Source organism: Balaenoptera physalus (genome assembly GCF_965194825.1).
Source record: "Balaenoptera physalus genome assembly, chromosome: 5".
Taxonomy (NCBI): Eukaryota; Metazoa; Chordata; class Mammalia; order Artiodactyla; family Balaenopteridae; genus Balaenoptera; species Balaenoptera physalus.
Genome location: NC_138884.1, coordinates 119,115,066 through 119,142,706, shown reverse-complemented (window position 1 = coordinate 119,142,706; position 27,641 = coordinate 119,115,066). Strand labels below are relative to the sequence as shown.

The 27,641-nt window shown below is 45.3% G+C and overlaps 2 protein-coding genes across 6 annotated transcripts in view; one reads left to right on the top strand and one right to left on the bottom strand.

Annotated features, from left to right (window-relative positions):
• Window positions 1–13,307, top strand: part of LEF1 (lymphoid enhancer binding factor 1) — a gene marked incomplete at its 5' end in the record, with an annotated part of 132,525 nt that extends 119,218 nt beyond the window's left edge. For all 4 annotated transcript variants that reach the window (XM_082462916.1, XM_082462914.1, XM_082462915.1 and 1 more), the window contains one exon: window positions 1,933–13,307. In XM_082462916.1, coding sequence (XP_082319042.1) covers window positions 1,933–2,012 — 80 coding nt within the window. In that variant the 3' untranslated portion in view covers window positions 2,013–13,307. The remainder of the gene's footprint in view (window positions 1–1,932) is intronic.
• HADH (hydroxyacyl-CoA dehydrogenase) overlaps window positions 12,778–27,641 on the bottom strand; it is a 48,905-nt gene continuing 34,041 nt past the window's right edge. Inside the window, exons 5-9 of one of the 2 annotated variants that reach the window (XM_082462980.1) lie at window positions 24,961–25,050; window positions 20,191–20,263; window positions 14,633–14,749; window positions 13,487–13,638; window positions 12,778–13,216 (exon numbers count right to left, since the gene is read on the bottom strand). In XM_082462980.1, coding sequence (XP_082319106.1) covers window positions 13,520–13,638; window positions 14,633–14,749; window positions 20,191–20,263; window positions 24,961–25,050 — 399 coding nt within the window. In that variant the 3' untranslated portion in view covers window positions 12,778–13,216; window positions 13,487–13,519. The other variant, XM_082462979.1, reaches the window with a different exon arrangement.

The following is a 27,641-nucleotide window of genomic DNA, read 5'->3' as shown; positions in this document are numbered from 1 at the left end:
AAGAAGCGGGCAGGAGGAGGCACTTTGGGTGCCGTGAGGAGAGAGGAGGCTGCCGCAGGGCCACGCAGGCCGCTGACTGTCTGGCTTCGGAGTCAGCCTGAGGCTGGGGTGGGCACGGGTCCCAGCAGAGGGACAGTTTGTCTCCGTGAGCAGACAGACGCCCCTGGCGGCTGAGGCCAGTCTGTTCTGAACCACAGCGCTGGTCTCCAGCTGCTGTGCGCTCCTGGCCTGGGGCTGCTCGCCATTCCTCACCAGCAAGAGCAACCGGGTCCGGGCCTTTGAGAGTCCGTGAGCCCAAGCACGGTGTGAATAGGAGCCTGTGGGCACTGCCTTCACCCCCGCCCGGGCTCTGTTCCTGTCTTCTTGGAAAGCCAGGGCCCTTCGCAGCTCTTCCATCCTCCTGTGTGAAGCATCTCTACCCTGCTTCAAGTTTAAAAATCACAAAGCTGTAGTGTGGTTTTCCCGTTAAATGGGGGAAGGTTAATTTTGCAGGAGAATAGGAATTGAAATCGTCATTGAAGACCTCATTCTGTTGAAGGCAACATTCTGTGGCTGATTTCCTCCCATTTTGCTTTTGCTTGTTTTGTTTGTTCACTAGCCACCCGGGTAAACAGTTTCTTCTCAGCTCTGGTAAGTCATTTTGAGGGACAGCAGCGGTGGTGGTTGCCGTGATTCTGACGATGCTAACACGTGGCTGGTAAGAGCCCTGATAGCGGGGCTCACTCTGCGCCCCGCACTCTCTGAGCCCCTTAGATGCATTGGCCGAGCCCGTCCTCACGGCTCCCGGGCTACAGATCCATCTTCTCTGAACAGCGCGGTGTAGACCGTAACTCGCTACCCAGAGTTGAGTTTTCATTATTAAACTATCTCAAAGCTTCCTTTTATTTCTCCTCTAAGATGTCTTTCCACTCAAATAAAAAGCATAAAGGAATGCACTCCACTTTTTAGAATTAATTTTTTTTTAAAGGAAATGTCTGCTAATAACAAGGACACCGCAAGCACAAAAAGTTGAGATGTGTCTGAGCTGCCAAAGACCCAGGTAGAGTAGGTGCTTCCCTGCAGCTGGACAAGGCCGTCTCCCCAGGTGCAAAGCAGGGGTGGCGGATGCTCTCCAGAGAGGAGGTGACCTTGGGGATGCTTTCACTTTCCTTTTGTCTTTGTCTCATCTTGTTGCAATGTTATATTTTATTTTTAATCACTTTTTAAATCTCAGATTATTAAAGCTTTGGGGATTTAGGGATTCTCCTTTCTGAATGCTCTTATTAGCAATATCTTTAAATACTTGTTGAGCATACATTCCAAGGCTAATGTTAGAGATCCTGGTTGTTATGAAGGAAAACACTCTTGAGAATTGAAAAGCCTAAGATGGGAGAAGCGTATGCACCTCAAGACTGAATATGAGTGGACATAGACCATCCCGGTCACAAGGGGGCTTGTTGCAGGAGTGTGAGGGACATTGACTAACTTGCGTGTGGTTTAGTCTTGTGTAAAATCCTACAGTGGCTCCCCACAGTGGACTAAAAAGACCAAACAAACACTTTAGAATGACAAGTCTTTCCGTGATCTGGCCATTGCCTGCCATTACGATTCATGTTTGGCCATTCCCTCCTGATGTTTTTCCAACAGATTTTTTTTTTTCTTTTTTTCACCATGATCTAAAGTATTACGTGTATTTCACATCGTAACCCTGTACATTTATGTACAAATACATGGAACCAGGGTAAACATTTCAGTAAAGTACACTTATTCTCTAACATAGTCTGAGGATTTAGGGCTACCATAGGGCAACCTCTTTTAGCCATCACCAGATCAACAACGTGGATTAATTAAATGCAGAGATCTTAAGACATGTGCTGTATGAAATAGAGGTTAAAATCTGTAAAGGTCTGTGGCAAATTCACATTCACAGTACTTTATTTGTTCCTTCTTGAGGTGGAAAACGAAGCTCCTTCCCAACGTGCAAAGCCAAGGCAGCGACCCCGGGACCTCTCCTGGAGATGGAAGCTTGTTGACCACCCAGACTGTCTCCACGGCTTGCCCAGTCGACCCCAAAGGAGAAATGACACCAACTTCACCCTGAGGTCACTGCTAGAGACGCTGATCCATAAAGACAATCACTGCCAAACCCCCTTTCATCTACTGCGAGAGCCAAGTTCCACAATCAAAAGCATACAAGGTTTTTCAAAAGAAAAAAAAGCACATGAGAATGCTAGCGGGCCCTGGGTCAGCTGAGCAGCTTTCCTCCCCCGTCTCCGCCGTGCACTTCCCAGAGCATCCCGCCTCCATACCTGTAACCTCCTGGCAAGGACAGTAACTTGGCCGTTTTTGCCTGCCCCGGGCACCGGGAGCGGCCGCAGCACAGCCGTCAGCGTCCCGGGGGGAACTTGTGGAAGAGTTCCCTCTTTGTTTCCGGCTTCATGTTTGTTTCTCTTTTCCTCAAGCTTTTATTTAACAGTGCAAAAGGATCGATCTTGTTTGCTTCTTTTTTTTTTTTAAACTTGAATTTTTTAAATTTACACTTTTTAGTTTTAATCTTCTTGTATATTTTGCTAGCGATGAGCTTTTTAAGTAAAATCGAAAGATCTGGAAGAGTTTGAAATAAAAACGAAATGAAAAGAAGCCTTCTTCTTTTGAGGGCTATCTTGTCCGCTAAGGGGCTTCTCCGTGAATTGCCTGTCATAATAGTGGCCTATCTTTGTCAGGTGTCCGATAGAGCTAAGTAAACCTAACAGTCCACTGTGTGGGTGGCAGTTGGCAGTCCTCTTTCATTTTATTTTTCTTATGATCTCTTCTCTTTTTTTTAAATGGTAAACCTTAACAGATACCTTTCAGCAGACCAGTTTGCAGTGAATTTTCATTTCTTTCCTTCTCACCCTCTTGTAAAAAGCCCAGCACTTGAATTGTTATTACTTTAAATGTTCTGTATTTGTATCTGTTTTTATTAGCCAATTAGTGGAATTTTAAGCCAGTTGTTAAAATGAGCATTGATGTACCCATTTTTTTTTAAACAGCAAGGCACAGCCTTTGCCCAAAACTGTCATCTAACGTTTGTCATTCCAGTTTGAGTTAACGTGCTGAGCATTTTTTTTTAAAAAGCTTTGTAATAAAACATTTAAAAACAAGTCTTTTTTTTTTTTTTAAAGAGTGAAGTTCCTGATAACCTGCAGTTGGTAATGGTGACCTAAATCCATAGGCCAGGCCGGAGCTGGTGTGTCCGCATGACGGGGGCACTGCCTGTGAGGCTGCCTCGGGGACAGGCCCACACCCTCCCCCCGTCTCCAGGCTATGCAGTCCGTAGGGGTCCTCCTGCAGCCTGGAACCCCACCTCCTCCTCTCCCACGGGTAGATGGAAATCAGGGCCACAGGATTCAGATGGGAATGATTCTCTCCCTTCCTGAGAACTCAGACATCCTCACGGGCTCCAGCCGGCACCTCTGCAGGTGTGCTGGTGCAGCCTGTGGTCAGAGCCCATGGGTTCTCAAAACTGGGCTCCCCGAATCAAGGTGTCCCCGTGCTTTAACTCCCATTAATCTCCCCAAAGTCGACATTTTCCCAATTTTGAGTTTGAACTCCATAATTCTCCCTTAAGCGTTTGTTATACTATATATAGGTTGGTATCGGATTTAGTAGAACCTCCATATTTTAAGTTTAAAACATCAGCATCTCATGGTCTTCCACAAAGCTTCCACAGTCCATTGAGCTAGTCTGAAAACCACTGACACCACTGATCTAACTTCAATGTCTTGCTGAAATTCTAGTTCTGTTTCCTTTTTTCAACCTTCACTACAGCTGGAGAACAGCTGGCTACCATACTTGTAATAACCCTCCACATACTGTACTTGAAGACTGCCATTAAATCACCCCTCAAATTTCTCTTCTCCAGGCTAAGTAATCCCAATTCCTTGAACCTTTCATCATTGGTCCTTTAATCATTTTCATTACTATCCTCTGGAACCTCTCCAATTCCTCTTCATTTAGTCCTAAACTTGAAGCAGGGAAAAATGTCTATTACGTTCAGGGGACCTACTTGTTAAAGGTTTCATATTCATTTGAAACTTTCTCTCTCTCTGTTTTCTTAACATACATGAACCAAGAAGTTATAACTGTTTAAAGCTGCCACCGTGGTCTCTCCAGAAGTTAACCAGAAGATCCAAGGAAGTGTAGGAAAAATCTAGGGTGTTACTTTTGGGGGGAAGAACAGGTCATAGCAACACATTGGTTCTTCTGAGTCTTAGAAAGAAACTGATTAGTGATAAAAGTCTGTCCGTCAAGTGAACAGAGCAAGGATAGTTGTGAGACTTAAGCCTCAGCCAAAGCCTACTCAAGTCTCCTCTCCCTGGGTTCCTCCTCCTCTACGTTTATATGACGCAAAAAATGGGTAAACAGTATTGAAAGAAATGGGTTGTTTGAATCCTCCGGGCCACAACTTGGTCCCTCCTAGTTTTCTATTCATATTTCCTCCAGAATAACTCTTCCTAGATAACCTGGATGTCATGGCACGGTGCTCACTCCTGGCCCATTCTTCCCAAATCCTGCTTTCTGCAGGCAGCAGTTTTGGGGAAAGGAGAGTCCAGAGTCCCCTGAGAGGCACACACAGACCAAGGGACACTCTCCTGGGGCGACGGGGCAGAGGGACTCCCCTCCGGCCACTGATTCTGTTTGCTCTTGCAGCGATTCCGCTTCGGCTTCCTTCCCCGCAGCGAGCTCGAGGCTGGAGCGCGTTGCGAGAAGAGGATGGCCAGCCTCTCTCGGAGGTCACAGCTGACGCGCCGGTCCTTACCAAGCAAGGGGCGCTTTCCTTGTGGCTTTAGTTTGTTTGGTTGCTGGCAACTACCTGTTCGGCTGGAAGGAGCCTTGGAACACCTTCGCAACTATGGCTGTCCTAAATACAACAATTTTTTCCTCTATACTTTAGGAAACTATGTCTTTTCCTCTAGAAGGTTGAAACAATATGGAAACTTCTGGTCAGGGGCCCGCGAGCAAGAACAAGATGTCTGCGTGGCTTTCTTTTTAAAGGAGAAAAGTCACGAGGGAGCGACGCATGGTCCCGACAGAAAGGAGAAACAAATTCCGCACGACGTACTAGTTTTACAGGTTGCTACGTCTGCCACAGGATGCTATCTTTCATACACAGAAATTTTAAGAGCTGCCCTGTGAAGCCTGACCTCCAGGGATACGTACATGTATACGCGCACAAAATCTGAACCACTTTTTAATAGACACTGAATAGTCTGAAGTTAAGCATCTTAATATTAATAGAAGAATGGGATTCTAAATGCTTATGTATGTATTATGGGAAAAAATAAGATGATTGGTTTTGTTGGCTATTACTTAGTGGATACCATTTTGGCAGCTGCAAACTTCCAAAACTTCTCCAGCTCTCTAATGTGGAAAACCTACATTGTCTTACTCTGCAGCTAAGAGTGGTTTTGAGGGAGATAGGAGAACATATCGGGTATACCGAGACAGCCAGTTAAAATAAACGTCACTAGCATGAATCAACCTAAATTAGAACTTGCCGAGCTGAAGAAAAATGCTCTTGTTGTTTACCGTCGGCAGTGTTGCAGGCCAGTAAAGCGGCGTTAAACAGAATTGGCCAACGCACTCATTCAATACCTACTTACTGAGTGAGCACCTGCCCATGGGCTCTGCTGAAATAACTGTCCACTAGGAAAATGTTTCTGCTGTTAGTAAGCTTGTTCACCACCTGCATTTGTTATAATATACAGGCATCCTTCTCCCTGAATAGTAATTTAAACTTTAAAAATCAGTTGCTTATAACGGAAGGAGGTACACGGTGGGGAAAGCCCAGGTTTGGAGTCGCACGGAGCCGGACAGTGTCGGTCGCGCCCGCTGTCAGGAGCTGCGCACTTCATCCCTCTGCGCACACCCCCTTGCGGGCTGAAGAAGATCTCACTGACCTCCGCGAAGGTACGGCGAGTGGAAAATGAGAGATACCCCACACATACAAAATAACTAGCAAATGAAGTTCCCTTTGAATTTAGAATGTTATTAAACAGTTTCTTTTTTCCCCAATGTAAAAAAATAATACTTTGTTTTTGTAATGCCTGTAGCCATAGAACATATGAGCACTTTTCTTCTGCCCATGGAAGCAGTTGGTAACCAGGCTAACCACTCTGTTTTGGACCAAAGAGCGAGGAAATGGTTACACTAAGGGGGCAGAGTCTGGATTGTATTGGGTCATTTACACTGATGTGTTTATTAAATATTTTTCTTTATCTCATCTCTAATATCTTGAGATGTTACCAGCTCAGTTAAATTTTGATCTCCATTAAATACATGGAGAAGTTGTTCGAAAATGTATTATTTGCCGGATGGAATGAGAACACTGCCTACAAACAGACCTAATCACACAACTGTTTCTCTTTGGAGTCACAGTGAGATTAGTAGGTTAGTCATTCTCTTCTCTGTTCGTAACTTGTCTCAGAATTTGAACTCAGCAGAATCACTAAATTATGTTCTACACTGTAGTAATATTTTCTCCCACCAGGAAGAAGGTGCAAGACAACCAAAGTAAAACGGAGCCCCACAAATTGGCCTGTGTTTCTTACAGGTCCTATCAACGTTGCTCAGCTGGAGAAAGGCAACCCACGGTTTCAAAATCTAGCTCGCCCTCCATGCCCGGCTCTAGCCACCATGCAGTGTACAAAGCAAAGCCTGTGCGGTGCTTGCTGGGGGCTTAAGAAGCCCAGCGATGCCTGCTGAACCACTTCATCTGTTCCCCGCATGCCAGCATCTGGCACAGGCTGTGCCTGCTCCAATTCCTAGGATCCAACTAGCTGGGACTCTTCTTTCCTCAGTGCCTGGTCTCAGAACTCCAACCCATCCAGGCACCCCTTACAACAACTGGCCCATTTTCAGAAGACCTAAATAGACGTTTCTCTAAAGAAGACATACAGATGGCCAAGAGGCACATGAAAAGATGCTCAACATCACTAATTATGAGAGAAATGCAAATCAAAACTACAATGAGGTATCACCTCACACCAGTCAGAATGGTCATCATCAAAAACTCTATAACTAACATTGTAGAGACGTGGATGGACCTAGAGACTGTCATACAGAGTGAAGTAAGTCAGAAAGAGAAAAACAAATATCGTATATTAATGCATATATGTGGAACCTAGAAAAATGGTACAGATGAACCGGCTTGCAAGGCAGAAATAGAGACACAGATGTAGAGAACAAACGTATGGACACCAAGGGGGGAAAGCGGCGGGGGTGGGTGGTGGTGGTGGGATGAACTGGGAGATTGGGATTGACATGTATACACTGATGTGTATAAAATAGATAACTAATAAGAACCTGCTGTATAAAACAATTAAATTAAAAAAAAAACTCTACAAAGAACAAATGCTGGAGAGGGTGTGGAGAAAAGGGAACCCTCCTGCACTGTTGGTGGGAATGTAAATTGGTACAGCCACTAGGGAGAACAGTATGGAGGTTCCTTAAAAAACTAAAAATAGAACTACCATATGACCCAGCCATCCCACTCCTGGGCATGTACCCGGACAAAAGTATAATTCAAAAAGATATACACACCCCCGCTATGTTCATAGCTGCACTATTCACAATAGTCAAGACATGGAAGCAACCTAAATGTCCATCAACAGATGAATGGATAAAGAAATGTGGTACATACATACAATGGAATATTACTCAGCCATAAAGAAGAATGAAATAACGCCATTCGCAGCAACATGGATGGACCTAGAGATTATCATACTAAGTGAAGTAAGTCAGAAAGAGAAAGACAAATACCATATGATATCACACGTGAAATCTAAAACATGACACAAATGAACCTGCCTATGAAACAGAAAGAGAATCACGGACATAGAGAACAGACTGGTGGTTGCCAAGGGGAAGGGGGTTGGGGGAGGGATGGAGTGGGAGGTTGGGGTTAGCAGATGTGAGCTATTATATACGGAATGCATAAACAAGGTCCTACTGTATAGCCCAGAGAACTATATTCAGTATCCTATGATAAACCATCATGGAAAAGAATGTGAAAAAGGAATGCAGAAATATGTATAACTGAATCATTTGCTGTACAGCAGAAATTACCACAACACTGTAAATCAAATATACTTTAATTAAAAAAAATATTGATAGAAAGAAAAAAAAAAAAAAACTGGCCCATTTTCATGCGCTTTCAACCTGAATGCAACACTCAGTATTGTGGCCACCACAACTTTTATTCTGAAATGTTAGGAGCACTGTGTCTATTCTCCCCTCCAGTCCTTTCCCCGGAGCAGCAGGGATGGGGAATTTCAAGTGGTGATGAGAGGCCCTGGAGCACAGAGTCGCACAGGGATGGGGCAGGGACCGCAAACCGCAAGAAGCGCGACAGAGATGTGTTGTCCCCAGACCCCCTGGCACTGCAGACTAGCATGACTCTAACAAAACGACGCTAGCACAAGTCAGCCCCTAACACGTGCGAGCCTTAACCGGCAAGGGAGGACAACAGAGAAAATCAAGACTTGAGCGTTCATGACCTCACACGGGCCTCTGACCTAAGAGCATCGAGCCAGCTACCGGCAGAATCCCCCAAGAAACCCAGTGCTGAAAGGGCAGCAGACTCTCTAAACATCACCACGCGCACGCGGCTGGTTCCCAGCCGAGGAGGTCTGTGTGTTCGCTTAAGCTCTGCCAGCCGTGCAGGCCTGGCGGGGGGGATGGCAGCCCGGTACCGCTTCCCTCCCTCATGCATCACCTCTTCATCTGATGCCAGTTAAGCAGGTGTCACCTGCGGGCCTGAGGGCGGACAGCCTCCCCTCTGGTCTCAGAGGGCCGATCACGGCCCCGGGCCCAACCAGGGCGCTCCCGCTCTGCCCGCCTGGCCCCGCCACGAATCCATGTGGGGGAGGGGCTGCCTCTGTGCCCTCACGCTGCCCTGCAGCTGTAACACAGAGGTGGAAGAGCTCTGCAAATCCCCCTCCCCAGGAGTAGGTGGCAAAACCTCCACGGGCTCCAGAGTGAGGCTTTCAGGGCTCGGTCCATCAGACGCCTCAACCAGAAAACTTCCCTCAAACGCGCCTTCCTCCCCAGGCCTGTTTGGGTGGTTTCTCAGTTTCCTGTTTTCTAAACCCAGGATTTCCAAACGTGGTAGAGCCAAGTGACCGTTTACGGGGAGTTCTTAGTCTAAGTTTTCCCTTATGACATGTGCTCGGCCGCCTGAGGACAGGCTACATGTTTCTGGCGGACTCGAGGCCTGCAGGCCGGCAGCGGCCACAGCTCTTGCGCCTGAAGGCCTGTCTCCTGGCTCTGCCTTGACAAACTCACTAGGAGAGCACGAAGTTCGCCGCTGCTTCTGTTCCCACACCGCCCTCTTCCCTGACTTCTGCATGTGTTCGGCGAGTCTTGGGGCCCTCTCCCCTACGCACTTGCTTTCTTTCTGGGGTCCTGAATCATCCACAGTCTACTGCCCACACATAAAACGTCACTCACCTGGGTGACGGCCGCCTGGCCCGCTCGCTGATTCCTGCGTGCTTCTCCCTGCGGATCAGCCCTGACAGCGGCCCTCCCAAGGCTTGGGAGGCCCTTCTGGAGCAGCTGCAGGGTGGAGAATGGAGCGCCCGCACTTATCTTTTTACCCAGTTATCCCCGCAGCTTCACCTCTAAGACTCTCTTTTACTCAGCTCCCTCCCCCAGGTGTAAAAGGTTCTGTAAGCCTGTAGGTTCTGGGGAACCGTGGCTTCCTTCCAATGGGGCACAGGAGGGAGGCAGTCACAATCAGCCTATTGAGCCAGGCAATGAGCTCAACACCGGACGTCCATCATCTCATTTGGTACTCAGAAACCCTGTGGGGTAGGCCCCATCATTGTGCCCATTCTGCTAGATTTCTCCAGAAGACAAGTAACCGCCCACCGCCCACCGCCCCGCCCGAGGTTAGGCTACATAGGTAAAGAGAGTGCAGCTGAGCACTAGAACCCAAGTCTGTTTAATTCCAAAGCCCACGGTATTAATCATTTATACCGATTAATTCTGGAACAGCTACATTTGGTCATTTTAAATAAAACATTGAATAGAATTAGTATCAATGAGGGGATTTTTCTGTCTTTCAGGAGTTAAAATTTGTTCTGCCATAGAAATAAAAACTGTGATTATGAAATCGAGTGATTTTAAAAATAGAATTTACACAATCAAATTGGGTTGAAAATGCAGCAATGCTTCCATTGTTCAAAGCATTTTTTGATTACTATTTATGTACCATCAATGCCTGTTTACAGGAAAAATAGTTCCACAAAATTACAGCCACACCTTGTATTTCTGCTAAGAATCAATTAGTTACTTAGGTTGAAATGTTAAAGGGATTAAAATCAAGACAAAAGCTTGTTTCAAATGCGTGACAACTATAACTTGAAAACTATGAGAGAAAGTGTAATTTGTGTATGTTGTATAAGCAGTGACTAACATTAGTTTTACCTCCTCCAACACTTAATGGCTGGGTATCAAATGAGCTTTTAAAAGCTGACATGTTAAAAGAGTCAGAAAACTTACCATAGAACAGAACCCAGTGGGGAATCATTTTGTACCGCTAGATTTTATACTGTACTTTCAAGATCTGTTCCTGCCTTACCCCCATGCTGCATCAGTTAACAGTCCCCAAACTGGAAACAGACCTTACAACTGATGCCAAGAGAACTTAGCCAGGACTTCCCTGGTGGCACAGTGGTTAAGAATCCGCCTGCTAATGCAGGGGACACGGGTTCGAGCCCTGGTCCGGTTAGATCCCACATGCCGCGGAGCAACTAAGCCTGTGAGCCACAACTACTGAAGCCCGCGCGCCTAGAGCCCATGCTCTGCAACAAGAGAAGCCACCACAATGAGAAGCCCGCGCACTGCAATGAAGAGTAGCCCCCGCTCGCCACTAGAGAAAGCCCGCGTGCAGCAACGAAGACCCAACGCAGCCATAAATAAATAAATAAATAAAATTTTTTTTTTAAAAGAGAATTAGCCAACCATTGCCCCCTGAGAAACTACTAACAGTGAAGCTTATGGACGTTAAAGGGCCACAATTTTTACTTTACAAAGACATCTTCAGAAGCGCTAAAACTATCCTTCAGAGAACACCATCTGGCTAAACATAATTGAAGTCCAGGTGATGGCTATGCTCAGAGGCTCAGTCTTTTTCGACTAGCTATTTCATCCATCGTACAGCTTTCTTTTTAATCTCAAATTTTCATTTCTATTATAGGAATAAAAATATCACTAAGAAGGGAATACAGGAGAGAAGGGGGGAGAGTAGCCTCTTGATCTAAAAATCTAGTAATTACGTTCAAGATGTGACCAAACATCCCTGGTCGCTGACTGGAGGAGAGTTCAGGGAAGAGAGGAGGAACAGCATCGGGGAAGCCAGGCCCACAGCCCCTCCTGGACTTGCCCTCCCTCCCGAACAAGGGCAGCCAAACACAGCGGAGGCCAACCCAAGCCCCTACAGTTCCTGCTGAGGCTCAGTTTGCGACACATACCACGGCAAACAGCAGCAGCCGTCCTGATTTGAAAGCGGAGGGCCTGACTGACCACGGAGACCCTTCTCCCCACGGAGCCCTCGGTGGGCAGCAGCTGGGCTCACCCAAGAATGCAGAGACGGGGCTGCGAAAGCCGCTCTCTGCTCCTGTGTGTAAGAAGATGTTCAAAATTCCTTCCCGGACTCAAACATGGCACGTGGAACAGGATTTTTGAAAATGATACAAGAATCTTCAGAGGCCAGGTGTTCTGACTTTCTGGCAGGCTGAGTGAGCTGAAAACCCTCAACCAGAGAAAGGTGGCTGTGACCTCCACCCTCACCCCGGCAGGCTGACAGTCACACCCGAGTTCTCTCTTTCCTGGAATTCAGTGGTCAAGAAAGGGCCCTGCCATTTCCAAGACAAGGGCCCACATCCTGCAGGCACTCCAGTCAGAGAATAGAAAGAAAGAAAGGCCCCTCCTAAGCCCGGGGCTCCTGTCAAACAAAGGTCAGGAGCCAGTATGAGAGTGAGCAGGGGGCTGTCTGACCACAGGGTAACCTTAAGTAATGGAAATGGTGATGGTGTCACAGGTGCTTCCTTTTATCGTTAGGAAATGTTTTATAAGAATAACCTACAAGTTTCCTAAACCAGGTTCTATGTGTGGTAGAAATGTATGTACATATCCATTTTTCCATTATGCTATAGTTAGATTCAAGTAAAAAAAAAATGAATAAGCTCCCCTTTATCCACCATGAAATGGAGCGGGGGGGAAATCTCTCAACCATTGGCACTGTGACCCAGGATACCAAACAAGGATGCCCATTTTGGGGACAGTCCTGTTTGAAAGGATTTGAAATTTTCATATTTGTTATTTTGTATATTTTTTTATCACTGAAACCTAGTTCTAATCCTGGCTTCGCCACAAAATTTCTGGTGACCTTGGGCACATCACTTCAGCTCTCTGTTAATGAGGCCACTGGACCTCAGGGTTTCTGATGTCTTTCCAGCTTCAAAATTCTATCTTGGAAGACACTTTCTCAAGCCAATGATTAAAAGAAGCTTATGTTACACTGTTTCTTTTTGTCGGCAAAGAAGAAACAGATGTTCCTTAAAAAGTGTTTTCTGTGCCCTTATTATTGCTCTCCGGGTAAGAAATCTGGAGTGACAGCTGCAGGCAGGTTGTACATGAACACCTTCTCCTGCCACTCCTTCCCCTCCATTACCACTCAAAAAAGTGACTACAGGCCAAAGAAGATGGCACAGCTTCTGCCTAAACCTTTACTTTTATAACCATTTAAGCATATTATGATTTTAAATTATACATGTTTATTTCAATTCAAATTTTCACAGAATAAAAGACTGCATTTCATTAGAGTCAATCTGCAGCAATTATTTCTCATAAAAAAAAAAAAGAAGACAATAATCACTCAGATTTCAGAGGTGAATGAAACCTCTTCCTGCAAAAACAAAACACATGGAGGTATTCCCACCAATCCAGAGGCAGCATCTCGATGATGCGTTGAATCAACAAGACATGACACCTGACGTCATGCCCAAAGTAGGGTAAGGCTTGAGGCTGCAGGCGGCAAACATTCTGGTAAAGGCGAGATGCAGGGGCTGCTCACGCAGCCCTCCACAGACACACCACGAAGAGTCAACGGCTCGCGGCTCTCCCGCGTGGCAACGACCGACACAAGGTGCTCTCGTTCGTTACAAGTGAATGAGTTCAGGCTCAGGACACTCTTTACAAAAACGACAAGGTTCAAAATAAATGTTTACTCCAAGGCACCTAAGGTGTAAAGCTTTTTAGAAAATACACAGAAATGAACAAACAGACTAAAAAAGGGAATTAGTTCTCAATGGAAGAATCGGCTATTACTGTAACTACTGTAAATAATTAGTTCAGATACATTACAATCAAAATACACATCGAACAGACTGTGCTGTGTGAGGGAACGTCTGACCAAAGAGCATTCCCCTGGGCACTTGGGGAGCTGTTGGTATGTGCTTACGGGGCTTCTTCCCAGAGCCAGAGAAGCTGCGCATCACTTGTATTTGTAATATCCTTCTCCAGTCTTCTTGCCAAGCTTATTCTCTGCTACCAGCTTATTCATGGATGGGCTGGACTGGAACAAGGGGTTCTTTGTATCCATTTCATGCCATCCTATTGAGAGGAGGGAAGAGAGCTTCGGATGAAGTGCTGGGTTTAGGTCTTGGCATTCCAGGGCAAGTCTGGAGGCAGAGCGTGGGGAGAAGGGTCCCTACTCTGATGTGGGAGAGCCCCACGGGCCTGATGCCACTCGGGCCCAAACGGCAGAGGCAGAAGGAAGGCTGAGCATGAGCCCTAAAGCGGGTGTGCTGCCACCAGGCCGCGCCGCTCGAGGCCCAGCTCTACCAACGGCTGTCCTGTTCATCCGACCCCTTCCTGGGAATCGCTAATGCCAAAGGTCCAGGGTCACAAACAGAACCCATTCACCTGGTGGCTGGACCCCTCAGTGACACAGTGAAATGACTTTTCACTGACTTTTCAGCAAATCTGAATTTGCTGCCACTGGTATTTTGTACCCTCATAAAATTCAAAAGTTCATGCTTAAACCAGAGCCTTCCTTGCTCCTCCTATAAGTATTCTTTGTGCAACTTGGTATTATGAGGTATGTTCAACTTCAGTAGCCCAATTTTGGTTACTATTTTAAACCTGTCTTCAGAGCCACTACAGTAAAATGAATACACTTTTTTAAATGGTTGTGCATCTTGAATGCAGTGGTTACACATATCAGCATATGTGATAGAATGACTGTGTACCAATGTCAATTTCCTGGCTTTGATACTGTACTGTGGTTACGATATAAGATGGAACCACAGGGGGAAACTATATAAAGGGGTACACAGGCCCTGTTTGTGCTGTATTTGAGACTTCTTGTGAATCTATAATTATTTCAAAATGAAAAGTTTTTAAAAAAAAAGTTGCCTTATGAGGAGAATAGGCAATCACATTTTTCCTTCTGCCATTTCACTTTAATCTTTAAGCTGGTGGGGCAGGACTTTGGAAGGTCTACTAAGACTCCTTACCTGTTTAAATAGGCATTATACTTATTCATAGTTGAGAGAGACTACCTCAACTCAAATGAGGACAGACAACAGAGAATTCCAATTCTTACCGTCCATGATGAACTTCGTAGTATCCAGCCCAACATAATCGAGAAGCTCGAATGGGCCCATGGGGTACCCAGCGCCCAGCTTCATAGCAGTATCAATGTCTTCCTTGGATGCGTCACCTAAGCAGAAGAGGGCAGTGCTGAGTCCCCACCATCCTTCCCACAATCCTCCTGGTCACGTGCTGAGTCCCTGAATTACTAGCATTTTACATATTTGCACATTCAAAAAACATCTGGAGTCAGGAACTCTGGCTTAGGTAAGATTTTTCTTAGAGATAAATGCCAAACAGGTCACAAGATTTTCAAAGCTACTCCACAAAGTTACTCTGTGAGGTGAATTCTAGAGCACTGCAACCTTGTTCATGGAGAGAGAAGGCCCCAGTGGCCTGGAAACATTAGTTACTTTCTAATGGATTGGGAATCACCTTCTCTGGAATAACTTACTAAAATATCCTTTAAAGCGAGGACATGTTTTGATTGATAAATGGACTTTTTTTTGTTTTTCTATGTATTGTATGTATATTTTTCTTTTCCAGCTTTCCTGGTTTTATAAGCAATGAGTATTCCTCTGGAATCACATGCACACAAACTCTTTAGTCAAGATAATGTTTAAAGGAAAGCCCAAACCTGATTTAGAACTGCCATGCAAGTTTGAAAGTGTGTTGAGGAGTCAAGGACCAAGGTGCTTTTTTCTTGGAATTTTTATCCTTCACATAATGTCCTTGGGTCACAGAGGTCTTTACAGAGAACAAGCTGGTCCCTTTCTCCAAAATCAGGACTAGCCTGTAACAAGTGTCTATCTAGAATTTTGTTCCAAAGCATAAAGAAATGGTCAATTATACCAAAGCTAAATAAAATTTAAAAGTTATAAAATACTTGAGAGATTTCACAACCTAAATATTTCAGATTTTTAGGCATGAGGAACAAGAACTACTTAAACATGCATAAAGACTCTATTTTTAAAAGCATATGAAGTACTAAGGTAATGCCAAAGGATTTCAAGGCAGTTCAAGATGATTAAAATACCAACCAATTATTTCTTACGGGAGACATTATCAGTACTCCACTGATTAGTCAACCAGAGGATCCTGAGAACCATGATTTGAGCTTCAGGCCATAAGAGAGCAAAAATGATCACATACACATTAGCCTTATCAGGCAGCCTCATTCATTCATTCAACTTTTGTTTATATCTGTTATGTATCAGGCACCAGAGACTTGGAATGAGACAAAGAAAAACAAGACAAGCACTCCAGTGTTCACAATATAATGGGAGGATTCAGATGTGTAAACCACAAATTTCATCATGACAAGTGCTGAGGAGTCATGAAGACTCACACGGCTGCGTGGGCAAACACGGAGAGATTTACTCATACTGCCACGACTTCACCACAACTGCCAGCCAGGCCCGGGTCCTGGCCGTCCTGAAGAGAATCCCAGGGAGGGGCAGGGAAGGGCATTCCAGGGAGCAGGAACAGCACGTGCAAAGGCAGGAGTGAGAAAGAACACGGCAGCTGATGAGTGGATTATGCTGAGGATTTCATGAGACGTCGAGGTTTCTGTGGCGTCAGGGCCCGAATGCCGGAGCGACAGCCCAGGACGCTCCTCTGGCTCAGCTCCTGCTGTCCCTCCCTGGACTGGTACCCTGTCCTCAACAGCGCAGACCTCTGCTCAGGCGTCACCTCATCAGAGCCTCCCCCTCCTCCCTGCATATAAACTAGCAACTGTCAGGACTCCAGGCTAGGGCTCTGGCCATCCCCTAGACTTTATCTTTCTCGGGGATTACTGGTCACAACCTAACATGTTATCTATCGGTTCATTCGCTACAGGCTGTCTCCCCTCATTAGAATCTAGGCTCCCTGGGGATAGAAATCTCATAGCATAATGGTTCCAACTTACCTAAAGCCATTTAATCAAATCAATATCCAAGGCAGACAATAAACCCTAGAGTCAAAACTGTAATTCCAGATTCAGAGACTCACTTGACTAAAATAATATGAAGACACAGCACATCATGTAAAAAAAATCTAAAAAGCTTTACAAAGTCAGTACAATTCTAAAAATTCTGTTCTGAGTAACACAGGGCGAAAGAGGCAAAAAGAAAAGAGAGAGAAATAAAATACACACCGGTGTGCCAAGTGGGAGTTAACAACACGTGGTATCGCGTTTTAGACCAGTAATTCCTACTCTTTAGAATCAAGCACTTCACTCAGGACCTGACACCTTCTCCAAAGAAAATGCACATATACACAAAATTCTGCATCAACCTTAGGAGGCTCATGGGACCCACCCCCACCCCCAGCTAAAAGCACCCAACTCTGAACAACAAAGAAGGGCGTCCTCAGTGAACTCCCAGCTCTTCTGCAGGCCTGAGAACCTGAGACCTGCCCCAACAGGCTTCTTTTGCCGGCTCATCAGCACCACCTACCGACCATTCTTGGCATTAACAACAAACCAGAGTCACAGCAAAGAGATCAGAACCGCAGTGCAGCCACCATTCCTTCATTCATCAACAGCTACCTAAAGCCTGTCCTACACAAGCACTTTGCGGGGTATGAAGATGGGGACCCAAATACTGCCGCAGAAAACAAGAGTACAGTAGGAGAAGAGAGACACATGCCGTGCGGCAGGGAAGAGAGCAGCACATGCCCCGAAGGAGAAGCAAAGTGTACAGAGAGTCACGACAACACAGATCACACCCAGCCTGGAGCGCTGGGGACAGCCCAGTGGGGCCTTGTGAGAAGGTGGGAGTAAGGTGTGGGGCGAGGACAGGAAGGCAGAGGGTGAGGAGAAAGAAGGCCCCCCGGCGAGGGCACCGTATCTGGTAGGCTACGGTGGAACCGCTGAACACGTCTTGGGCGGGGGAGGGACAGTGTGAGCAGGATGTCGCACAGTGCCTGGGGAACAGGCTCACGACGCTCCCAGGGTGTCACCCAAGAGCCCCACCACACTGCCAGAGCGGACCCTGACCTGTCACAGTGGCATCTGACGGGGGCAGCTGTCTGCTACAGGCACCAGCCTGCTCAAAGGTCTGCAGAGAGAGCCCGGACCCCCAGGGACGAGGGTGGCCGAGCCCACCAATCAGGCCTCGGTTACAGTGGGAAGGATGAGAGCAACGGAAGGAGAGAGGACAGAAGCTGCAGGGCACTGGGGAGGAAGGCACGACCCAGAGGCAAGAGGCTCACAGCGCCAGAGAGCAGTGATGGGGGCGGTGAAGCGCCGCTAGGCTCCACAGGCAGTTGACAGAAGCGCTGCTGGGGGCCTGTGCGCTCTGAAAGCTGCTCAGCTGCCCAGGAGGCCCGAGTGGACAACGACGGAGCTGATTCTCTGTCCTAACGCCCCACACGTCCTTCTGATGAACCTCTAGCGCCCAAAGCAGCATTCTGCCAACCTGAGTGGCACACTTACCTCGGGAATAACAAGTGTTGTAACAGACCCAAAATTCATGTTGAAATACTACCCCCCAATGCGATGGTCTAAGGAGGTGGGGTCTTGTAGGAATTAGGATTAGCAGAGTCAAGGGTGGAGCTCCCATGAATGGGATCAGAGCTCTTCTCAGAGTCATAAGAGAGCCTGTTTCCTCCCTCTGCTCTCCGCCATGGGAGGCAGTCTACAACCAGAAGAGGGCTCGCACCAGATACCCAATCATGCTGGCACCCTAAATTTGGACTTTAGCCTCCAGAACCGTGAGAATTAAATTTCTGTCATTTATATGCCACCCAATCTATATTGCTGTATTTTTTATAGTAGCCCAAGCTGACCAAGACAGTGTCATCCAGAGAAATTCTCCACAATGAGTTCGGGAAAGGCTGGGCTAAACTGCCTTCACGGCTTGACTCTGCTGCCCGGGGGCAGTACTGCATGCACTGTGCCCTCACCCTCCTGGACAACACAACACCTGAGGAGACCAGTTTGGAAAAGGCACGAGGTAACGGGAAATCCTTTGCTGCCTGGGGGAGCCTCACTAAAGGCAGGCTGACCGGCACAGGGAGACTGGGATGCCAGGGAGGAACCCAAAGTGACAAACGAAAAGACACGGCAGCGAGCGGGGATAATCCTAAATGCCTTCAGGTTTCAAAGAAGAACGGATGCAGCTCCGCCAGCCACTCAGAGCAGGCTCACAGAGGCGGGGTGGCAGGCGTGCACGTGAGCACCCCGTGCTGGCTGAGTGACGGCAGAACCTCGAGGTGGCAGAAGGGACGTGGTAAGAAGCTGAGGTGTGAGGAGTCCAGACCACAGTGTGGCTTCCTGGGAAACAGCCCCCAGACATGACCCCCAGCACCTCCAGGGTACTGAGGGCACCGCCAAGAGCGAAGTAAGAGTACTTCCCCTGTGGGGTCAGATTCCCCTCCGAATTTCACCTCCCAGGTGCCTAGTGATGGTGAAGGTTAAAGGGACTCCATCTGTTTAGAAAAGGACCACTGCTGGTAAGAGGAAAGTAGAAGATAAGAAAATGACTTTCAACTTACAACCAGATACATGGTTCAGTTGAAAATATATCCAAGTGACAGCATGTTTCAGTGAGAAAGACACCATTACGAGGTGGATCACCCGCACGCTATATTCTAAAACATTACATTACAAAAAAAACTCTGCCTTTCAAAGTAGGGCAAAATGCTTCATGCTGTCTTTGAGGTGTAATTAGGCATATTTGTTGATAGATAAACACAGAAGTGTTGGTTTGATCTTGGAGCAAAAGTGAGGCAAATGCCTCCATAAAACACAGAGAAAAGTTTTAATATTTAAAGCAGATTTTGAGGAAGCAAATATGCTTTCATCTCTCTGGAAGAGCTAGTATAAATGTTTTGTTTCAAAAATGACATTCTCAGGAGCAAGCATTTGTGAATGAAGTAATTGAAAACAATTACACTTGCTCTTCATCCAGTCCTATTAAGGCCTGTTTGCCTTTGAAGCAGACATGATAGTTACCTTTCCAGAAATGTGGTAGGTAAGGTAGGCAGGAGGATACATGACATTTTATAACCTTGGACCATGTCCCAAGTCTACTTCCGCAACAGGGAGAATCATTCTTTGTCAATCAACAAAGTATTGAGAAAAAACCATTTCAGACCATTCTTAAGGTTAAAAAAAAAAATGCATCATAACATCACTCAGCAAGGATGGACAAGGCGGTTAGAAACATTCCTTGTCACACAACAGCCCTGTTACTCAGTTCCCTTCTCCTGTCACAATTTTAGAACCTTAGGGAATTTTAAAGGTTTCCTAGCTCTGTGATTTTTACATCTACATCATCATCATCATCATGATTATTATTATTTTAAGCAATAAACCCTTTAACCAGAGACCCAGGATATAAATCCGTGTTGGCCTATGATTGCTCTGGCTGGGACTGTAGTGGGGGGGCTGTCCCAGGGCCACTCAGAGGGAATCCAGGCGGGCCTGGGAACACAGTGACAGAGGCACGGGGGCCCAGGGTCAGGCTGATCCACAGAGCCAGAAAACAGAAGCTCCTCCCCTACTCCCCATGGCCCATCCCTTCCCACAGACCCTGCGGGAGAACTCCCAGACTCGCTGCACCCAGCCTGGGTCGGGACAGCTACCTCGTTCATACAGCCTGACTGCTTCCATGAGGTATGGCACCAGGAGACGGTTCACAATAAACCCGGGAGTATCCTGTCAGAGGAGAGAGAAAAACAGTAGACGAATGAATTTTCCATGAACTTTATCTTTTGTAAAGTCACCAGATCACTCCTTCTCACCCTGGACTGTTACCCACATTTATGAAGCTATACATTTTCAAAATGTTTTAAGGTACCAAGACAGTCTCACTTCTATCTCACATGACAATTTATCCAACAATTATAGTACCCCAGAAGCCCCTACTGCACGGACCCTGAAATAAAGGCAGATAAGGCAGAGGGGTCACTAGAAAGAGCATGGCTTTGGGGGCAGGCAGATCTGGGCTCGAATTCTAATAGTCTCTGACCTTGCATCATTCTGAATCTCAGTTTCATCATCTGTGAAATGGGAATAGTAACTTCCACCTCACAGGTTGTGAAGATAAATCAGAACACATAAAATGCTGTGCATATAGCCCTACCCTCAAATGGTAGTCTTTTTACTCCTCTTCTCTCCCACATCCCTTTCAGGAGTCTAGAAAAAGTAACACTCCATCTTGAACACTCCTCGTAGGAGCACGACCTCCCGGCTGCTCAGGATTTTCTCAGGCTCCAGCGCACAGCACAGGATGGTGGAGCTGAGGACAGGCGCCGGGGCAAACAAGCAGATCCTAACAGATCGATGGCCTTTCACAGCTCACTACCGAAGACTCTTTACCCTGATGACTCCTTGTACTGCACATCCTTTCTTCATTTCCCCCTCATTAAAATGCTTAACCATCTCTCCTGGAGGCCTAGTATGGGATCTGGATTCTACCTACTGATATCTTTTGGAAGCTTGTGGAGCAGGCTGGGTTGGTTGACTTTTTGGTGGTATTTATGTGAAGTTGATTTCCACTAAGTAAATGGAGCCCACTCTTTTAACAAAAGGCTGTGATCCTCCTGCAGGAAGAAATCTGCACCCTGGCCCCAGGCCTTGTGTCCCGTTTCAAGCACACACTGGGCACTCCATAAACATCTGAATTAAAGACGCCCAGCCTCCTGCCATTACTCTTTCAACTCACCTGACTGCACACCATAGCCACAGGATGTGTACCTCCTTTCACTCTGGACAAGCTGAAACCACCCCTACCCCATCTCCCAGAAATACAGAGATGCACAAAAGAGCTTTATCAGTTTAACCAAGACTATATTAATATAACAATGTTGATTTAATAACTAGGGCATGGAAGCAACTTAAATGTCCATCGACGGATGAATGGATAAAGAAGATGTGGTACATATATACAATGGAATATTACCCAGTTAGAAAAAAAGAAAGGAATAATGCCATTTGCAGCAACATGGAGGGACCTAGAGAATCTCATACCGAGTGAAATAAGTCAGACAGAGAAAGACAAATATCATGATATCGCTTATATGTGAAATCTCAACAAGTGGTACAAATGAACTTATTTATAAAACAGAAATAGAGTCACAAGTGTAGAAAACAAACTTATGGTTACCGGGGGAAAGTTGGGGGGGGGTGATAAATTGGAAGACCGGGATTGACAAATACATACTACTATATATAAAATAGGTAATTAATAAGGACCTGTACTGTATAGCACAGGGAACTCTTCTCAGTACTCTGTAATGACCTATATGGGAAAAGAATCTTAAAAAGTGGATATAGGTATAACTGATACACTTTGCTGTACAGCAGAAACTAATGCAACATTGTAAATCAACTATACTCTGATAAAAAATTTCTAAAAAAATAACTAGGGCAAAAATGCTTTTCAACTTCAAAAAGTTTATTGTAGAAATTCAGGATGGGGTAGGGTACCTGAATACATGAAGCACACCATATACAAGGTTAGAAATCAGAAAGCAGCCTGGGAAAAATATTTTCTCCATATATAATATATGGAGTTTTAAAATCATTTACATAAAGAGCTCATAGAACTCAATAAGGAAAACATGCTAAAACTCACAAAATATTTAAAGAAATATTCATTAGAACAAAATAGCATGTTGCCAGTAAGATGACTGGCAAGAGGTTTTTTCCCCATTATAATATTCAATGCTGTTGAGGATGCAGAGTGATACTCTCATAATATTGGTAGAATGTAAAGAGACACAGCCCTTTAATTAAGCAATTTAATTTTATGTAATCATACACCTTACATTTTTCATACACATATATTTATTAAATATACTTTATTTACCATATTTATTATATACCAGGTATTGTTTGTTCTAAGTACGTTACAAATATTAATTCATTTATTCCTCATAATAACCCTGTGAGACAAGTAAGTACTATTATTACCTCTACGTGAGGTAGAGGATACTGAGGCACAGAGAGGTTAAGTGACTTGCCCAAGGTTACACAACTAATAAGTGCCAAAGCCAGGATGTGAACGCAGGCAGGCTGGCTCCAGAGTCCGTGGCCTTAACCTTTTCACACCACACTTTCCCTGTGAAGTCTTACTAGGAAGAAAGACACATTTCAGGCACGTTCACGCCATTCTTCTGTGTCGGGTGTTGGTAAGTTACAATCCTGCAGGCCAAATCCAGTTGTAAATAAAGTTTTAGTGGAACACAGCCACACTTCTCTGCTGGTATGGTCCATGCAGCAGAATCGAGTAGTGGCAACAGAGACCATAAGCCCTAAAATATTACTACCTGGCCCTTGACAGAAAAGTTTGCTGACCCTTGTTCTATGTGATTGCCTTCTGTCGTCTGGGTGCCTCAGCAAGAGCTTGAATAGCTGACCCTGAAAGACTCCCCCAAAGCCCTAAGGTATCACCTAAGAAGAGAGTTCTGCAATGATGCAACAAGGGCAATTTTATGAGACCAGAGTTCCCAGGCCTGCATCTGCCATGGCCAGTCTGACGGAAGAACGAATCATCACTCTGCGTGAATTAACGACTGTGCTGCTGAAGACCATCCCTGGCTTGTTCCCACACCTCCATTTTCACACCTGGCTTCTGATCTGCTGCAGGCTGATGTCCTTTCTAACACTATGACTACTTTCTGCCACAAACAAAGCATCAACTGGTAAGAAAAAGTGCAACCATACCCTCTGGTTATTAATGTGATTTTTTTTTAATCCAAAATATTTAAAACCATAAGACTAGACCAAAAAAAAATGAGTGTTAAAAAATGAGATTCCCTAATATAACACTACAGACCTCCACCGGGGGACTGGCATGTGGAAGACTATTGGGGCCCACATCGACAGATGACTGATTCAGATGATTCACGAACAATCTGAGTTTTCACGGGTTAATACAACACTGTGAGTTCAGACTTGAGACTATTTTAGAAAGCAAAACTATGGTATGAGAAGAACCACAATGGTATTTAAAAGATTATGGTCAACCAGCAATTCCACTCCTGGATATATATCCAAAAAAGCAAAAACACTAATTTGAAAACATACATGCACCCCAATATTCAGAGCAGCACTATTTACAATAACCATGACATGGAAACAACCCAAGTGCCCATAACAGACAACTGGCTTAAGCAGACATGATATATATACAATGGAATATGGCTCAGCCATAAAAAAGAATGAAATTTTGCCATTTGCAGCAACATGGATGGACTTGGAGGGCATTATGCTACGTGAAGTCAGACAGAGAAAGACAAATACTGTATGATATCACTTATATGTGGAATCTAAAAAATACAACAAAACCAGTAAATAGAACAAAAAAGAAGCAGACTCACAGGAATAGAGAACAAACTAGTAGTTACCATGGGGTGGGGACAGGGAAATACAGGGGTGGGAGAATGGGAGATACAAACTACTGGGTATCAGGTAGGCTCAAGGATGTATTGTACAATACGGGGAATATAGCCAATATTTTGTAGTAACTGTAAATGGAAAGTAACCTTTTAAAATTGTATAAAAAATCTTTTTAAAAAATAAAAAAGATTATGGTCAAAAAAGTAGATAACATATTTATAAAAATTTGTAATGGAATTCTGTGACACAATTGTCCTTTCAGAAAAACAGCCAAGTCATGCAGAAGCGCAGTCCCTAAATTTGGGGGGAACTGAAGAGGAACTACAGCAAATGTAGAGACTGAAGGTAATCAAAACAAAGTAGGTGACAGCAGCTGGGGATAATTTTACATATAATACCAGGTATCTCAAGACAGGGGAAAAAGGCTGGAGGCAAGCTTTCCACCCACCACACTTCTTACTGAAAAACAAAACAACACAAACAAAATCATAAGCAACATTCCACTGAGAAACAGCTTCGTTTTTTGCTACCTTGGTTGAGGTGGGCTCTACCTCTCTCACACCATTTCCCTAATCACCTGCAGTGTTCTTTCCAAAAGGGAAGCCCCAGTTTTCTGTTCGGGATTCATGTGCCACCAGGCTGTGCCTGACACACAGGGTTCTGGTTCCTCAGGGCCCAGAAGAAGCTGAAGCTGATGGGGTAACAAAAACCACTGATGGAAACACACTCACTCATCAAGAGACAAAAGTCAAGACCCAGAGAGAAATCTGAGTTTTCAATTTAGCTGAAGCCGTGGCTCCATTTGGATTGCAGACTATCCACCTGATGGCCTTGAGCACGGCTTAGGGGTCTGGTTTCCCTGCTGGATGCAACTTGCTCGTTACAGCCTGCGGACAGGCCTGCAGCAAAAGCGGCCCACGTCCCACATCATCCTACTATGGAAGAATCCTACCTGGAATAAATCAGATTTTGAGAAAAATCACCCCCTTACCAAGCTATCCATACTCTACCTTGCAAGCAACAGGATGCTTTCCCAGGGTTTTGCTGAAGTCTACCAGAGATTCAAAGGTCTTCTGGCTGGTCATTGGTGTTTTAATGACCTGGAAACGCAAAGCAGAGAAGAATTATAACCAAAAAGTCAGCAAACAATCTCAATAGAACAGTTCAAGGAAACACTGATCAAATATTGCCACACAGGTGGCAAAAATAATTTTAGTTTCAGATTAGAAGGATTTCAGACCAGAAACAAAACGTCCACTTTAAGATAGTGGACTACTGCAGAACACACAAAATCAAGGCTTAAAATATAAATGTGGGGACTTCCCTGGTGGCGCAGTGGTTAAGAATCCGCCTGCCAAGGCAGGGGACATGGGTTCGAGCCCTGGTCCGGGAAGATCCCACATGCCACGGAGCAACTAAGCCCGTGTGCCACACAACTGCTGAGCCTGTGCTCTAGAGCCCGTGAGCAACAACGACTGAGCACACGTGCTGCAACTGCTGAAGCCCACAGGCCTAGAGCTCGTGCTCCGCAACAAGAGAAGCCACCGCAATGAGAAGCCCGTGCACCGCAACGAAGAGTAGCCCCTGCTCGCCGCAACTATAGAAAGCCCGCGCACAGCAATGAAGACCCAACGCAGCCAAAAATAATAAATAAATAAACAAAATAAATAAATTTTAAAAAAAACATATGTGTGTGTGTGTGTGCGTGCACGCAGGAGAGTTCTACAGGTTTTGTCACTGAGACAGACCTGGGTTCAAATACCAATCACACCACTTACTGGTTCTGTGACCCTGGGAATGTTTCTTGAAACTGAAATGACATTTAAATCACTCTACCTACCTCAAGGAGTTAAGGTGAGAATGGAAGTAGATTAGGAAGTAAAGCATTAAGGGCAGCTCCTATGAGGGCTGAAGTGCTCAGTAAATGCTGGCTTTTATTAGGGTTTTACTTGCTACTGTTAAGTATTTCAGGGAGGTAACTGGAAGTCTACTAGAGTGTAACAACTGCCCTTACGGTACTCTGCATGAAGTCACACCTTCTCTTAGCGTACAGATGAGAAGGAGCCTCAGGAACAGGTGCACTCAGGTCGCCCAGGTCCTGTGGACTCTGCGATGAGCAACCCCCCCATTTCTCTGCCCGCTCCCACACAGATGCCCCAAAGCCCAGCAGCTCCCTTTGCCTCAGGACAGGTTCATCCCAGAGGAAGGCTTCCATAACCGGCGAACACCAGCCAATGGCTGGGGCCTGCCAGCTGCCAGGCGCCTCAGGAAGGCTCCTGGCCGTCCTGCTGACCTTCTCTATGAGGTGCACTGCCAGAGTATGACTGCTACCCCGCTCACAGTGGGCTGCTGGGCTCTACAGAAGTCAGCGCCAAGGGCCACACCTGGCAGTCCACTCTCAGGCGTTGTCAGCAATTAGATTTCAGCAAATGGAGAGAGACCCAGATGAATTTAAACTTAAAAAAATATAGAAATTAAATATATAATTTAAATGCCAGTTAAGGAACTTCAACCAGAGTCAAAGCAAACAGGCTTGGCTTCTACATCAGACCCTTTATATGAGCCTAGGCAAGTCAAATCAACCCTCCGTGCCTCACCTTTCTTATATGAAATTGGGATGGTGATATCTGACACATCCTCCCTCTTTTAAGAGGGCTATATGGTGTAATGAGCTAGTGTCTGTGCAGGATGAAAAGCTCTACATAAATGAAGAGAATCATTATCATTCATGTTTTAATGCGATCACAGCTTGGGGTGTGGGGCTACGTTATGGCACTAAGGGAAGTAAATGAGTGGAAAGAGAAAAAAGCACCATGAAGATGGGGCTGAGGAATGGGATGAGATGGGCCAGAAACTGCTCTGCAGGTATCACAAATCAAACAGCAATACGAGAATTATTCAAGAGGAGGTATAAAATCACCTCCATCAGAACCGTATAGATCGAGCTAGGACAAGGGCTGCTAATTATGAAGTTTTAAAAAAATAATTTGTTGGCTTAAAGGAGTCAATACTATAGGTTTTTTTTTTTTTTTTTAACAGGAGGGATGCATATTTACTCATTCGTTCGACAAGTAGCAATGTGCTACATATATTCTGTTCCAACACAGGGTCTGAAAAAACATACATATACACATATAAATTGAGCCCAGCCCCAAGTAAAGAAGAGCCACTCAACTTATGGTGCATTGTGGTGCTTACCACCAGCAACACATACATGAATGCTCAAGTTAAAAATGAAAGTTGCATAAAGAAGAGCACTTTTGGAAAACACTTTCTAGAAAATGTTAACACTTGCCAAGCATTAACTGTTAACAATCAACGTGCCATATTTCTAAAGACACGGATGGACATTATGAGATAAATGCAGTTGAAAACAGTATTAAGAGTTTGAAGTAAATCTACAAAATGTGTCTTTATCTTTGAAACACATTATGTGCATGATATGGTAACCAAAAAAGTAACTAGTCCCTAAGTACTGAAATGCTGAAAATTCCACTCCACGTCCTTGCTCTTTTCTGCATAAGGAGAAATGCTGTTTCTTCTATTCCCTGTGCCCCTCCCTTTCATTCCTTAACTTCTTCAAAAACAGCCATAGGGATTGGCAGTAAATTGGAAGAAACTAAGAAGCAATGTCAGTGGAACAGATAATTCCTATCGCAAGATGGGTCAGAGCTGTCCTTGAAAGAGAACT